The following is a 16840-nucleotide window of genomic DNA, read 5'->3' as shown; positions in this document are numbered from 1 at the left end:
ATTTTTGTTAAGATGTCTTGGGTTGTAATCAGTGTGGCCACAGAATTGTTGTTTTGGAGGCTCAGGAAGTTTTCAGCCATTGACTTTGTTATATTTGTCAATCAGAGTGAGAGGAAGACACAGTGTTTGTATGTGTGTGTGTGTGTGTGTGTGTGTGTGTGTGTGTGTGTTTGTGTATGTACAGTATATGCACATGCATGTGTGTGCCCATCTGATTATAGACTTGTGTATCATCAGCATAGCAGTTGAACAGCAGCCCATGTGTTTCCAATGCAGACATTTATTTAATAAATAACAATGGGATGCATACTGAGCCTCGTGGAACACCATGAAAGTGACAAGATAAAGTCTCTCCTAAAGTTCTCAATTCATGAAATAAGATCATAACTAGCAGTTGGTGCAGGAGTATGTCATGACAAAAAAATCTTATTTTCTCAGTTACAAATTTTTTTTCAGCCTCTAGTACCAAAATACATGTACTTGTATAGTTTGGAAAAAAGGATCTTCAGACACACTACAGTAGAGTATGTATGAAGATCAGGGATAGTGTAGTGTAGCAGTTAGTGCTTTTTTTAAGCGGTATAAAAGACTGGCAAGCATATAGTGGCTTTTTTTCTGCTCTCCATGTTCTCTTTCCAAGCAATATGTTAGCTTTTCATCCTGCACAGCACTACTCCAAAAGCAAGATATTTTGTCAGTTTTTTTTTTCGGTAAGAGTAGCTGTCAGTCATCCAGCATGAGCAAACCCTCCTGCTTCAGTCAATACTGCTGTTTGTTTTTTCTTTTGCAGTACTGTTTTGTAGTTTGCTTCCTATATTTATGAGACTGTAATCACTAATTGTAAATTTTTGCTGGAAATGATCATATAACAAAATATTACTTTCATATATCTTTGCTGTAGCACATACATTTCTTTTGAGGAACTAAAAATTATCTGGTCTGTGTCTTACCTTTGTCTCATAGTCAAAGTTCAGCTAATTAAAAAAAAAAACTTTTTTCTTATTTATTTTATATAAATATATAAATACAACTATCTAAAATACTGTTTAAACAAACTGTGATGTATATTGAACATGCCATTTTAATTATATACATTTTTAAAACCCTAGAAATGTATCAATGTCACCCAGTTATTAACTGAAAATCTCTTATTCAGCTGTGTTAATATTTAATTTTTCTTCTTTAAAACAGATCACACACCCACAAATTCTAACACTATCTCACATAATAATCATCCACACATATGTGTAGTTTTGGCAGTAAGACAACCTAGCATGAGTGTGAGCTTGGATTTAATGGTGTGGTGTTTTAAGATAGTAACAGTTCTGTATAAAAATAGTAATGTTCAGTATTAAGTTCAGAAGTGCCACACATTATTGTGTGGTTCAGCACTGCTGTAACCTTTTCTATTTGAAAAAGCAATAGTGATTGTATTCACTGTGGCAAGGGCACTCAGGGAAAGGGGAAAGTGAACATCAGGTCAGATTATAATTTACTGATGTTAAAGGGTACGTTCACATCGAGCCTGGATAGATCTCACTGTTATCCATTTTTATGCCTCCATCTACTAGCAAACACACTGTTGTTTATTATTGTCAACATATACATGTCTATAACAATAAAAATATAAAATAAAACAAAAACTGCAGAATAATGAATTTAAATTGAGGTCAGAAATACAACATCCTAAAAAGTTGAGAATGTAATTGGGAACATCTAACAAGATTTTTAACTTAAAACAGTAGCTGGAAAATGTTTAATGAAAAATAAAGGTAAGAACATTTTAGAATGTCAATCAAAATGTAAAACAATGGAGAAACTATAAATTTTTTACAATTTGATAATATACAATTGAAATCAGAGAACATTGTATTAAAAGTAAAAAAAAAATAAAATAAAAATAAAAGATAAAAATATTGAATAAAACAATCTGGGTTTTGGTGTATAAAGAAAGATTTTTGGTATGTTTGTTGAAAGTACAGAAAGTACAGAAAATTTTCAGAAATGGCAGAAAATGCATACTGTATTTCTCACATTTTAAGATTTATAAAGTATAAATAATAATAAAATTCAGCCAAATATAGATCAGAGAGAAAGAATGTCATAGGAACGGAGTGTGTAGGAGGACCGAGGAGATGGTTTAGCGTGTGTAGGTGTGTTAAAGATGAGTGAGAATCATCCAGAAGCAGGAATATAGTGTATGTTGTTACCTGTTTGTGTGCATGGTCATATGAGTTAATGTGATTGTCAAACTCCTGATGTTTGTAGTATTGTTTATCACACAGCTGGCAGTAGAAATTAGCCTTCAGATCCTCCAGAGCTTTAGCTAAGCTTTTCTCCTTTTCCGCATAATCCTGAAAAATTTACACACACGCACACACACACACACACACACACACACACACACACACACACACACACACACACACTTTGTGAACACATTAACAGTCATCAGTGTTATAAAGGCCACTAACTTCAATTATCAGGTTATGTGAATTGCTGTATTTGTTATAATGGGTTTCTTATAACCCTTTCTGAGCTGACATTTGTTATAACATGTCACAACATTATGAATATGATTAGTATCCTAATGTTGTCATAAGTGTTCACAAATCACCTATAAACAGTAATAAAAAAATAATAATTTTCTTTGAAGTCAGTGAAGATATGGAGTACATAAATCTCATGAGTGTTCATAAAAGTAAAAACTCAAATCAGCAGGCATATAAAATCTCTCTCTCTCTCTCTCTCTCTCTCTCTCTCTCTCTCTCTCTCTCTCTCTCTGTACTGAACTGTGCTGATCAGATTCTGTTTCCTCCACACAAGGGTTCAATAATAACAAGAGAAATGAAACTGACAAAAAGTTATCAAATTAAAATATTTAGAGAACACAACATAACTACAAGACCAGCATGTCCTAAAGCATTCATAATACTTGCCAAAACTTGCTTATTAACTGATGATTTGCTACTTTTTTTTTTTTTTTAAAAAAACTTCCCTATATTCGCTTTTATATTCATACACATTGATAAGGTTTGTCTGTTTTTCTAACCTTGTACATGAATTCTATTTCAAGAACCATATCTGGAGTAATGCTGTAAACCGTTGATTATTATTGATTAGTTGTCCATTTTCCTTCTATCATTAATCAAATTTTTGACATCATATGGTGTATTAGAATCTCACTGTATAGACAATGATATATAAAACTCAATAAATACATATAAAACTTCCATCCAAATATCTACTTAGTTAAAAATTAGTTAGTTAAATATGTACTGGAGAAGCTGCTTCTCATAACACGTCAAACATCACATAAAACATACAGAATGTATATAAATGTAGATCAATTTAAAGATTCATTTTAGCCAATAGACATAAAGCTGAATGAAGCTGTGAGGAGAGAGCAAGGTGTCATGTAAAAGTCAAATGCTGGTTCACTGAACATAAATCTGAATAAACACAGACAGTGCTTCAGGCATTATTTAATCAAAATCATTAACGTTTTCTTTTGTTTTATTCACAAAAATATCGCCTCTTTCAGGTTGCTTATATAATAAAGCTGAAGTGTTTGTGATGAAGTGTCATGGTTTATAATAAGGCCGACTTTTACTGCAGGTCACTGCCATCTTTCGGTGCACAATTTTTTATAAAGTAAAATTCTATAAAGTAAATTTACACTCAAATCGATGTCTCAGGGCAGATGAAGTCTCTCAGTAGCTACACAGCATCCATAGTGTGATTTGTGTTATTACTTGTGTATTACTTCTTATTTCTTTTTGATGTAAAGCTATAATTAATTTTGGATGAATCTATTTGATGAGATCTTTGAGAAAAATGTTGCAGCAAACCTAATATAGTCGTCAGCTGGTCCTGTTTGAGTTTATATGTTTTATTAAATATCGATTTACAGTAAATCTTGGATGAGAACATCTTTTATTGCAGGGTTTTATTTGATTATGATTTTATTTTAAATCGTCCTTTACTGACAAAAAGTCAGAGAATTTTAGAATTTTACTGAAGAAAAGAAATAATGGCGAAAAAAGCAGGTTGATAAAATGAATTTGATAAACATTTACAAAATCTTTACACCACCAGATACACAGAGAGTGACTTTATATCTAAATGAGGCTTTTTGTGCTCAAGATACCAAGCAGATTTAAATCCATTCATTAAGCTCAGTAAACCCATACATTATATTATACATTACAACTTGTGTGTGTGCATGTGTGTGTGTGTGTGTGTGTGTGTGTGTGTGTGTGTGTGTTATAGTAATATACTGAGTGACACAGTGGTTTAATGTGAAGCAGAGTTACTTTTACTATCCCAGTGTATTCAAGTGATTTATTCAATTTATGTCACAGTAATTTATTAACATTTAAAGTTGTTTGTTTATTTATTTATTTATTTATTTATTTATTTATTTATTTATTTATTTATTTAAAGAAGATCACAATGTTTTTTCTATCTGTTTTTAGATATATACACATGACCTTGCAGGATGTCAAACAAGCGAGTTTATTAAAGCTGCTATAAACAGTGCGTCCCTCAGCCAGACTCTCCTTATATACAGTTAAGAAGACAGATGGGATGAAAATACTTACTCTTGATGAATAATTTTACTCTTGTTTGGTCAGAATCAATCTTTCTGATCTGCAGCATGAGACCATCATATTAAACTGAAATTTTGCAGATGTTTTGATGCTTTTTACACTATTTAGAACCAACATGATTCATATTAACAAAACTTCACTGACTGAATTTTTACTTATGCATTTTTACATCTCCCCTGAACACGTTTATAAATCGAGAGCTCACTCAGATCTCCTGTGATGCTTTTTGTTTCCTGTAATTTTCTTTTTTTTTTTTTTTTTTTTTTTTTTGCAAAAGTCTGAACCTCCACCTCTCACAGAGAAGGAAGGAGGAAAAATGTTTTCTTCTCTGCTCTACTCTGATTGTTTCTTTCCTGAAGCGATCCGCTGCGAGTGGATAATAATTTATGTTCAGCATAGTAAATCATCACAGCAGCTTTTAATGGCATGATTATAAATTGCCCCATTCCAACACATTTATTAATGGAGGGCCTTTAACATTGTTTCCGAAAACTGAACACTTGTTTGATGATTGTGTTCTCTGTTAAGGATTGAATGTGTTGTATTCCTTCTTATAGTGTCTGTCAGCGTGGTTTAAATCACAAACATGGAAATGTAGGAGAAGAAACATTAAAATTTTAGTGTCATGTTCAAAATTGTATTGTTGCTGAAACAATTAAATGTACATAAAATGTATTTTTTTGTTTATGCTTTTAAAGAGTATACAAATTTTATTCAAAAACATACAAACCCTTTTACTAGACACAGATGTCAATGAGTTAGTTAACTCAGATTTATCTGTAATCTGTAATAAATCTGTAATTTATTAAACTGAAGATAAATTTTCAGGGGTTTTAACAGTTTTAGAAGTTTAAACTGAATAAGAATACATTCGGTTTCAGATTTTCTAGGTTTGTATTTTACATTTCACATATTTTAGGTTATCTTTATTATCTCCTGCTTTCCTGTTTCTCTCATGCCTTTAAACATAACAGTGACTAAGACTGAATAAGTGGCAGTGAAAGATGACATTCTGATTTGAGAGAGAGCTCGTATTCTGATTGTAGGATTAATTATTTTGTCACATTGCATGCCAACTTACTATCTTGTTAGCATGACTGATTGAGATTCATTCTTTGTGTGAAAGAGAGAAAGAGGATCAAATGAGCTTTCTGCTATGTGATAGAAATTGCAAAAGAGAAATGAATACATTTTTGTGCTTAATTAAACATGAGCTGTGGACTGTAACAGTAATCACAGAGGCAATGATTTATTTACGCATTTCTCTTCTTTATTATTTACCTGAATTTTCTTTAACTTCAACCAATCTCAAAACCAGGCCTGTTATAAAAGCTATTAGAATATGGAAAAAACTGACATTGTTTTCCAGATTTTATAACAAAAAGATGCAATTATTAATTAAGGCAAATTAAGTTTTTATAGACTGAAAGCAGAAAAGTGTAATGACCCCTGTGCTGCTGCTGAGTTCTTAACTATCTTTGTTCATGGAAGTTTTACAAAATTTAACACAATTTTAAATGGCTAACATGGCATTCTTTAATAAATTAAAAATAGTAATTGTTGGCATATTGCTGTGGTATAAGTGAAATAAAAGACTACCATATGTTTGTTATTATAGGAACACAATCATCTACATAATGTTGTAGAAATTGAAAAACATAAAGAGTATAAATTACCCACAATTCCTCTGTGTGGGGTTTAATTAAGCATGGTCACCCATCACTCAAGGTTCTGGCAAAACCTACAAAAATGTTGCACAAAAATTTAAAGAAATGTTTTATTTTAACATTTCTTGAGTGACCTTCAACAAATGGCACAGTCTCACGAAACAGCTGCTGGACAGATGGAGGAATGAATAAACACCACTTGCCCTCTGACTATGTCCCTAATGTCTCTAAATCCCTGCAGCCCTCATATGCTGAAAGAAAATAGGAGGAAATTGTGTGAGGTTGCAGGCCAATAAAATATGGAATTTAACATTTTAAGCAGATGCGATGTCATAGCTCAAAAGCTCTTAAAAACAAGCAATTTAATTAATATACATATTTTCCTTATTTCAGAGTCAAACTGCTCAAAAAACAAAGGCTTGTGTTTAAAGTATCCTACTGGATGTCTACTGGATCTCCCTCACCCTCTAATTCCTTTATCTGGCCAAAGAGATTCAAACAAGTTTCATTTGAAGGGACCTAGATAAGGTTCCTCGCTTCACTCTTTATTAATACATTGGTCCATTAGATTTAATCTTCAGAAATATTTGTCATTTCAGTCAAATATAAATGCCAGATGTGAAATTAAGATGAATGTTATGTCTAATAAAACCTCCAAATTTTACTTTGAGAAGGTTTAAATATTTTACTGTGTGTACTAGAAGAGCTAAGGATTATCTTTCAAAAAAGAACATCAAACCATTAAAATGTATTTGGTAACATCCTCGTCTATCCGATGAGGAAAAGTTTTCCTTCTGCAAATCATTATACACTAACAGTTCATGTTCCTTTTGTCATTCATTATGACCAGTCACCTTCTGTTTTTCTAGTGGACTTGTGCACTGTGTTCAAGTGTTCTATGTTCTATCTGATTAAAGTGCTATAGATGGATTATTCACTGTATAAAACAGATATAACCACAAGTTAGATGCAGATGAAAGACATGCCTTAACTTCTGGTATTGGTTACTTTCAGTTTGCGCTGACTTTGCATGGGCATGGTTTAAGTGCAAGGAATTTTGTTTATCATGCATGCTGTTAGCAATAAGGGTCTTGTTTACCAAGCTTCCTGGAAAAATGTAAACTGAATAATAATTCTTCCTGATGTGCCTGGATTGTCACATCATCCTGCAACAAAACCAATGCCTCTGCATTACCTCAGATGACTGATTCCTGTTCCTGCCAGGTGCTAGAATTCCCAAAGGGAACATGTTTACTAAATCTGAGGCCTTAGATCAAATGGGAAAATTTGACCATCTACTTCACATGGCCTATAGATTATAGCCCTTTACAGATAATAGGACTATTAACAATGTCAAAGTTTATGATGAATATTATCTAATATTGATCTTACCTACCAACCTGACTCACGTTACACCAATAACCCTGTTAGACAAGGGGCTAACAAGGCTTAGCCTTCTTTATCTCTTAGGAACAAACACTGTGCTATGTCATTTGTGCACAGAGCCATGTACATATTCTTTATGTGTGGCAACTTTAGTGCCACACATAATGTAATATACACCCATTAGTGCAATGCTTCAGCTGATGCTCTCACCTTTACTACATTTATAACTTTTAGAACTTTACTACATAAAAACCCCAATAAACCACAACAGTCTTAGAGCAATTGGTTATCACTGATTAATGACCAGACTTACGAAAACAATCAGTGTAGAGTAATATCACTGTCCATCCTCTGAGAGGGAACTTACTAACAGGTTCTCTTCCCCTGTTATGTACTGAAATGCCAGATTGTTGGGAGAGAGTGAACTGATAGAGTGTCAAGTTTAACAGCAGAAGATTATCTACAGTGAACAGAACCCTTTTTAAGTTCTGGTCATTCAGGTACCAACCACTAAATCTAAGAAATTCTGATGTCTTGTGTTGTTGCAGTGTTGTTTTTATTAGTTCTTCATTGCCTTTTTGTATAGTTAAAGCTAGAATATGCAGCTAACTGATTCAGGAGTCAACCTTCACCCTTTAGTATTCTAAAAAAATTGAATAACACCCAGATATTTCATTTAGGCTGCTAGATCATGAATCATGGCTTGTATCTGATTTATTATTTTATTATTATTGATATATATATATATATATATATATATATATATATATATATATATATATATATATATATATATATATACTCGTGTGTAAATTATTATCAATATTTATTGATACATTTTCCAGCTCATTCAAAGGCAATAACGGAGTGTAAATCCTTCTGAGTCTGCAGTAAAAGTGGGTTTGTGCTGTTTTCACTTTTTTTTTTCAGGGTTAATATTTAAATATTAATATTGCACCAGGAAGGAAAGAGGAGAAATTAATCTGGTTTAGAGTTTCCTTCTGTTATAGATGCAGTCAGAGTGATGAAAGGCTGTAGGATTTTTAGGGCACTTAGTTATCCAGACTGCATTCTTGTACAAAATCAGAGTCAAATTTCAGGATAATCATTAAACAGACTGCTATTGGAAAAATATATATTTCTCTTTCTGTTATTTCCTGTTCTGACACCAGAACATGCCTATTCTTCCTTATTAGTCTCATTGTATCTCATTAATCAGTATATACAGATTGCTTGGGAACAGCTGAGGATCCCTAGAAGGAATCACCATGACCCCAAAAAGAAAGCTGTTCTTTAGTTCTTACCTGCAATTAGCTCTTACAACCCCAAATCAGAAAAAGTTGGGACAGTATGGAAAACACAAATAAAAAAGTAGTGTTACTACTAGCCCTAAATTGCTCCTGTCCCAACCTTTTTTGGAATGTGTTGCAGGTCTGAATGACAGGAAAGGATGTATTATTTACAAATGAAATGATGCTGACCAGACAAAACATGAAATAATTTGTGTTCACATTGTCTGCAATGAAATACAAGTCAAAGTAAATTTAGAAATCACTACTTTCTTGTATCCTGCCTTGATGCCTCATGACGCCTGAGATAGGCACAGGCTCCCCGTGACCCGAGGTAGTTCGGATAAGCGGTAGAAGATGAATGAATGAATGAATGAACTACTTTCTTGTTTTATTAGTGTTTTCCATACTGTCCCAACGTTTGATTTCCTATTTCCTGTTTGATGCATGCAGTTGGAAGAACATCTTATAACTGTCGTTTCTAATGTTATTCATGCTAATGGTTCTGGTTCTTTTTTTTCTGAGACTGCTTCTTCTTCTGTGTCAGTCCCAGGTTATGCTATGCCTGCTTCCCTATGCCCAAGGTTCTGATCTAGTTCTGCTCATTATCTCTCACTGGCACTGACCATGGCCAGACCTTAGAGTCCTCCTCTGCTCCTGTCACTTATTCTTTCATTTATTTGGTCAGCCTCATATTCTGATCTGATCTATGCTAACTTTGTTCCTTTCAGCATCTCAGATCTAGCTACGATTCTGTCTTTCAGTCCTCAGTCATGTATTTGTTTTAGTTCCTGGATGCTGACTCAGGCTTGTTCTAGCTCCTATGTTTAATTTTGATATTTTTAGATTTTGACCTCTTGGTCTCTGACTGACTGTAATATGACTATGATGCGATAAGCATCAGACAATTGCTACTAAAATTACCTCCTGGTGTTGTACTTCTCTAGCAGAGGCTTTAACAACAATCTTTTACAAGCCACTTACTGCTGTTTCAATGAATTTGTATAATGTGAGTTTATGACCTTTTTTCTGTCTCCCTTTTCTGTTTTTTTTACTGTTTTTTATGCCTTGTTTAATTATTCTCTAGTATGATACAGTAAAATACTATTATATTGCAGCATTGTTAACATTTGTTCTAATAAAATGAGTTTGATTGAGAGCAAGATTTCAGAAGCTCGGATTAAAAACACCTTCATTATTTGCAGCGTTATCAAGCTCAGAAATCCATCCCAAAATCTGTAATAATCTCAGTGAAAGTGACTGAGAAATTGTTGATGTCGTGAATAAGTTGTCAGTGTAAGAAGATTGTGTATGATATCAGTGTCCCTCTGACATGTTCTCACTATTATACAGTCAAGCTTTTGGATGTCAGTGATTTCCTTGATTTTCTCTCTCTTTCCGTCAGTGGAATTTTTGTGCTATCTATCTATCTATCTATCTATCTATCTATCTATCTATCTATCTATCTATCTATCTATCTATCTATCTATATTAAATTGTTGTTCATTTTTTTTTTTTTTTTTTTTTTTTTTTTTTTTTTATATATTTCTCTACTCCAACCCCCCAATTAGTGTCACAGCTCCAGAGTCTACTTCTGGAGTGCACAGTGCTCACGCACATGCACACACACGCACGCACACGCACGCACACACACACACACACACACACACACACACACACACACACACACACACAGAGTGAGAATTCGCCCACACATGGGCAAGCAACAAACGACACTTCTAGGCAATGAAACTTAAAGAAAAAGCCTGAAAAGAGCAGAAAATTATTCAAAGGAGAAAGAGAGAGAGAGAGAGAGAGAGAGAGAGAGAGAGAGAGAGAAAGAGAGACAGAGAGAGCGACAGAGAGACAGAGAGAGAGAATTTTATACATACTATTCTTGACCCAGAATTTCAGTGATCTGATAGCAGGTGATACTATGTGATATAATCCTAGTGTACGCTGTCACAGTAATTAACAGATGACCATAAACGACAGTAATCTGGAGGTTTTCCCAAGTGATGAAGCAGACTGCAAACTGATTTCAGTGTAAATATTAAGAGATGGTGAGAGAATATTAAGATCTTCAGCATTTCCCTACAATACACTAACCTGATAAAACAATCTCACACAATAAACCTCAAACTAGTTCAAAGTCTGCACAAGATGCTGTGAAAATGCATACAAATGAATCGGTGAGCCTATACACATGGACAAAGAGAGAGAGAGAGAGAGAGAGAGAGAGAGAGCATGACGGGGGTCACAGATAGAGAGACAGAGAGAGAGAGAGAGAGAGAGAGAGAGAGAGAGAGAGAGAGAGAGACAGAGATAGACAGAGAGAGAGAGAGAGAGAGAGAGAGAGAGAGAGGGAGATAGACAGAGAGAGAGACAGAGAGAGAGAGAGAGAGAGAGAGAGAGAGAGAGAGAGAGAGAGAGAGAGACACCACACTGCTGCGATCCCTCCACTGGCTTCCGGTAGCTGCACGCATCAGATTCAAAACACTGATGCTGGCCTACAAAGCCAAAAATGGACCATCTCCCTCTTACCTCAAAGCCCTCATCACTCCTCACACTGCACCTCACACCCTCAGATCTACAGCACTGCTCGACTGGTTCCACCATCTCTCAGGGTAAGAGGTAAGTTTACTACAAGACTCTTCTCTGTACTGGCACCGAGGTGGTGGAATGAACTTCCCCTAGAGGTCCGGACAGCTGAGTCACTGGCTATTTTCAAGCGGCGGTTGAAGACCTACTTATTCAGGAAACACTTCAACTAGCATTTCTTTCCTTATCTTTTGTATTAAAAAAAAAAAAAACACACACCTTTGACACTTTTTCATTGTACCTTTGAACAAATGTTTTAAACTCATGGTATCTTAAGTATGTAACTTAGTGATCCAACATTAATGTATTCAATGTTAGAGATTTAAGCACTTATGTACGTCGCTCTGGATAAGAGCGTCTGTCACATGATGTAAATGTAAATGTAAATGTAGAGAGAGAGAGAGAGAGAGAGAGAGAGAGAGACAGAGAGAGAGAGAGAGAGAGAGAGAGAGAGAGAGAGAGAGAGAGACATGTACTTGCTTGTTAACATTTTGATAAATAGAACCGAATATTGTGAAAATCTCAATTAGTTCAAAGCAGCTGCACTTCTGCCAATCATCCTGGAGTCAGAGTAGATGGGAGAAAACCAGAGAACCCAGAATAAATCCATAAAGACCAGAAGGGAGAAAACACACACAAACACACACACACACTCACACACCCCTGAACTCACTCACTCACTCACTCATTTTCTACCGCTTATCCGAACTACCTCGGGTCACGGGGAGCCTGTGCCTATCTCAGGCATCATCGGGCATCAAGGCAGGATACACCCTGGACGGAGTGCCAACCCATCACAGGGCACACACACACACACACACACACACTCTCTCATTCACTCACGCACTCACACACTAGGGACAATTTTCCAGAGATGCCAATCAACCTACAATGCATGTCTTTGGACCGGGGGAGGAAACCGGAGTACCCGGAGGAAACCCCCGAGGCACGAGGAGAACATGCAAACTCCACACACACAAGGTGGAGGCAGGAATCGAACCCCCAACCCTGGAGGTGTGAGGCGAACGTGCTAACCACTAAACAGTAAATGTTTCTACAAATTAACTTTTATTTTACTAAATGCTTTGGTCTACAATTCCAACTCAGGAGAATTTATGAGAGATTGTGAGCGTAACACAAGAATTCACTGTGTGTGTGTGTGTTTGTGTGTAATTTTTTTTGATCATTCCCCAATCTGCATTATTATTATTGTTGTTGTTGTTGTTGTTTTTATTTATTTATTTATTTTAAAAACCGTTTAATTTATGAAAACATTGACACTGTTCTATCATTGGGATGACATTTTGTTCACACACACACGCAGAGACACAGAGACACAGACCCACACATGCACACACATGCACATGCACACACACACACAAACACACACACACTTTATTTCCTCTCTATCCAGATCAATGTTTTGCGCAGACCTGCTCTGTTCTCTGCTCAGTGTTTTGGGTTTCAGACTGCAGAATGTCTACAGATCTCTGCTGTATGTTTTATTCATCACACACACACACACACACACACACACACACACACACACACACACACCGCTTTTTTGAGTTGCCCACGCTACTTGGGTCCCCCTCCACCCACTCTCCTCCTCTTTGCTCACATACACACACACACACACGCACACACATGCACACACACACAGTCGCTTGATGAAATTCATTAGCTGCTGCATCTTAATCTTTATAGCTAGTGGACTAATTAATCTTTTTTTTGAAGTGCAAAATAAGCAAGCGTGCTGCCTGAGGCGTTACACACACACTCATCTGTATCCCATAACGCACTCTGTCATGATGGAGAGAATGAGCAAAAACATGGAGAGTAAAGCGAGATCTCTCAGGCTTAGATGTGAGTGCTCTGAGCGTGTGGGTGTGTGGAGCTGATCCGAGGTTTGATTTTCATTTTCAGACCTGAAGCCAGGCTTTGTAGAGCACAGATAAAGCCTTAGTACTGACCAGAACTCGTAATGAAGTTGTTCTCAGCCTTTCTGGCAAGTGACACTAATTAAAAACTCAAAGTTCCTGAGACTCATATGGCCTTAATGGTACACTTACCTGAGGCACAATAATAGTCTTTATGTCTTTATTCTGAACGTGTCAAAGATGTATTCACGGTCAGAAGGCTTTTCTTCCATTATTTCATACAGTGAATAGGAAGGAAGTGCAACAGTTCATACCTCATGGTCCAATATAATTGGTCCAAGATATGATTCAAACTTATCATTCAGATGTTTTACTTGGCAGCAGATAGATAGATAGATAGATAGATAGATAGATAGATAGATAGATAGATAGATAGATAGATAGATAGATTGGTTGATTTTTATGTGTTTCTTTAGGTCATTGTCATGTTGAAATGTGATATTCCTCTATTTTCAGTATTTCAACAGAGGACAGAAGGTTTTGGCCCCTGGACAAGCTGAAGAGAAGCAACCCCAAAGCACAATACTACCGCCACCATGTTTTACCGTCAGTGTGGTGTTCCCTGGAAGCTGCTCTGTATTGAGTTTGTGCCAAAAATACCTTTTAGAATTATGGACGAAAGGTTCAACCTTTGTCTCGTCAGACTGAATGAATCTTACTTTCAGTGATTTTGTTATTCTTTTATATCCCTTTCAACAATTATATCTCACAGTTTCTTTGCCAACTCTTTGTGGCTCATGGCTCTAGAATGCAGCCCTAAACATTCAAACAAATACTACAGCAACAGCTGACTTTTGTCTGGTTTTAATCAGAATGACTTTAATTTCTAGCAGGTTTATGCCCTTTACCTACAGACCTCTTTCTGAATGTGACTTATGCAATCAGGGTATTGTAGTTTTTTTATTTAAAATGTTCCCAATTATTAAATACTTGTTCATTTCTTTGGATTTTTGTTTTTTGGAAGATCAAATTTAAGATGTAACAAGTCTGATATTTATGTTTTTTATTCTGTCTTTATATTAAAAAAACCTAGAATAATATAATATAAAAATGAAATTAAAGTGTTTGTACCAAATGTGATCAGTTTCAAACCTTTTAATTGCATGGTCAACTAACAAAACTAAATAGATGAGCTATGAAATGAACTATAAAAGCTTTAAAAAGTGGCTGCTTTACTATTCTGTTACAGTGTCATCTTTATCCATTAGTCTGGTGGCAGAGAGAGTTTTCCCATACAGCACGACTTACAAACTGTCTTGCAATAAGTACATATTTTCCAGCAAGGGCATTTATGCGGTTAATTAATTGGTCCTTTTTTGCTGTGTAGGACACATTGAGATTTCCATCTACATTACAAATCTGATGTGTCCGACTGTATCCGAGACCAACTCTGAATATGGTTTGAGTGACCGTATCACAATGAGTCTGCAGACAAGTTTGGCCCCACTCACACCTGAATTTCTCACTAACCACTTGAGAAGATGCTTTCTTTAGAACTAGAACTAGACAACGAGTGCAGGTCCCTCACCATTCCTCAGACTCAGGTTGAAGAGTTGCTGTAGTTCTTCACAGTGCTGATCTGCACAGTACATAAGGAGCCACAGGCTAATTCAGTGGCCTTGCACTGACCGAGTCTTTGCAGCAGCCTTTACACCTTGAGGAAGCACACTGAGTCTTGTGTCAGGTCATGCTGGTAATGTTTGTGCAGGATGTGTAATCTGACCTGTGATGTAGATATATCTGAAATATCCTTGATGGGGACCAGGTTGGTTTGAGGTTTTATGAAGTGAACAGGAGTACCAGCTCCCACAATTCTAACGTCTGGAATGCAGTCAAAAGGGGATGATGGCTGCAGATGTTTATGTTGTAGTAATATGGTTAATATTGTTAAGTGATATGATGCATTGCTTACAAGAATATCAGAGTCACCACATTTCAATTTACTGTCCTGTTTGGTGTCCCAAAATACCCTTAGCACCTGAAAGTTGTTCATGGTAACATTACTATAAAGGATATGTGCAAGTAGCATTTTAGTACATACAGTAAATCATTATGCTGCATTATTCCAATATCCTCTTTGATATTTTGTCAATGCTCCAGGTTTAGCTGTTCTTATTAGCCAGAGATTAGCCTTTCACCTGCTCTTTTCTGCTCTGACCTTTATCCATTATGTCACTTTCTGAACCAGGATCTAAAGGATCAGTTTCAGGTTCACTTAGCTCCATCAGCTGATCACTATGATTTTGCAGATAAGAAATTGTTTGTTGAAGAAAAAGCAACAAACAAACAAACAAACAAAACAACTGACTAATAAATAAAACAAGAAAAAAAGTTTCTTGGAATATACTGGAGAAAAAATGAAGAACTAAGACACACTACACATAGCTTCACTAGCAGGGTGTCCAGAGATTAGGTTATTTAATTAAATTTATAATCTGCTTTTGTTAGTAATTATTAGTAGTGGATCTGGCATCCTGCTCTGTGTTTAAGTAGCACTGTCTTTAGTTTTTGTTCCAAATCTTCCTCCTCAAATCCCATCATATTCTACACTCCACTTTTTCCCCAACATTCTATACACTACACACTATTTATTATCACACAATTTATTATTTTCCAACACAGTGGTATAATAAATGAAAACTAAAGCCTACTCACATACCAACTACAGAGATTAAGGACTAAAAAAATTAGACCTTGTGTAAAAGAAAAGAAACTCAGCATACACACCAACACTCACACAATCAAACATGATCATCTGAAAGAGGAAAAAAACATGAGGACAATTCAGAGTCTTTATGTTAAGGTTTTCTTTCTTAGTCTTATTTATTAGTGTATGTTCTTTGTTAACATCTATAAGGCACAAAATCCCCAGTGTTCAGAGTGTAATGAACATCCTTCAGCAAATCTAACACAAATGAACTCTTACAGTGTTAAATCGCTAAAAAAAAAAGCAAGGAAAAACTCCCTGAGATGATAAGAGGAAGAAACCATGAGAGGAACCAGACTCAGAAGTGAACCTCATCCTCATTTGGGTGACACTCTACAGTAAATAGTGTAAATGTAAATAATGTCCTTTCTACAACAGTTTATAATAGTGCAGCCGAGAGCTCCTGAGGAACTAATGGGTCATCGTAAACTCAAGTTATCAAGTTTATTTTTGTATAATGCTTTTTGCAATTGACTTTGTCTCAAAGCAGCTTTACAGAACATAAACATAGAACAAAAGGTTAATGTAAAGAACAATATAAAGATGAATATAATACAAACTCTAAACACTAACTTCTTCCTATCAAAGTCTTCAAATGATCTCTTTAAGATTTTGAGGTTATATTCTGCAGATTATA

The 16840-nt window shown here is 35.5% G+C and overlaps 1 protein-coding gene across 2 annotated transcripts in view; it reads right to left on the bottom strand.

Moving 5' to 3' along the window:
• Window positions 1–16840, bottom strand: part of znf804a (zinc finger protein 804A) — a 57749-nt gene that overhangs the window by 16060 nt on the left and 24849 nt on the right. For both annotated transcript variants that reach the window (XM_060877148.1, XM_060877147.1), the window contains exon 2: window positions 2211–2354. In XM_060877148.1, the coding sequence (XP_060733131.1) occupies window positions 2211–2354 (144 nt within the window). The remainder of the gene's footprint in view (window positions 1–2210; window positions 2355–16840) is intronic.

The sequence above is a fragment of the Tachysurus vachellii genome, chromosome 8, assembly GCF_030014155.1.
Source record: "Tachysurus vachellii isolate PV-2020 chromosome 8, HZAU_Pvac_v1, whole genome shotgun sequence".
NCBI lineage: Eukaryota > Metazoa > Chordata > Actinopteri > Siluriformes > Bagridae > Tachysurus > Tachysurus vachellii.
The sequence above is the reverse complement of the archived record's forward strand: the minus strand, read 5'-3'. Positions and strand labels throughout refer to the sequence as shown.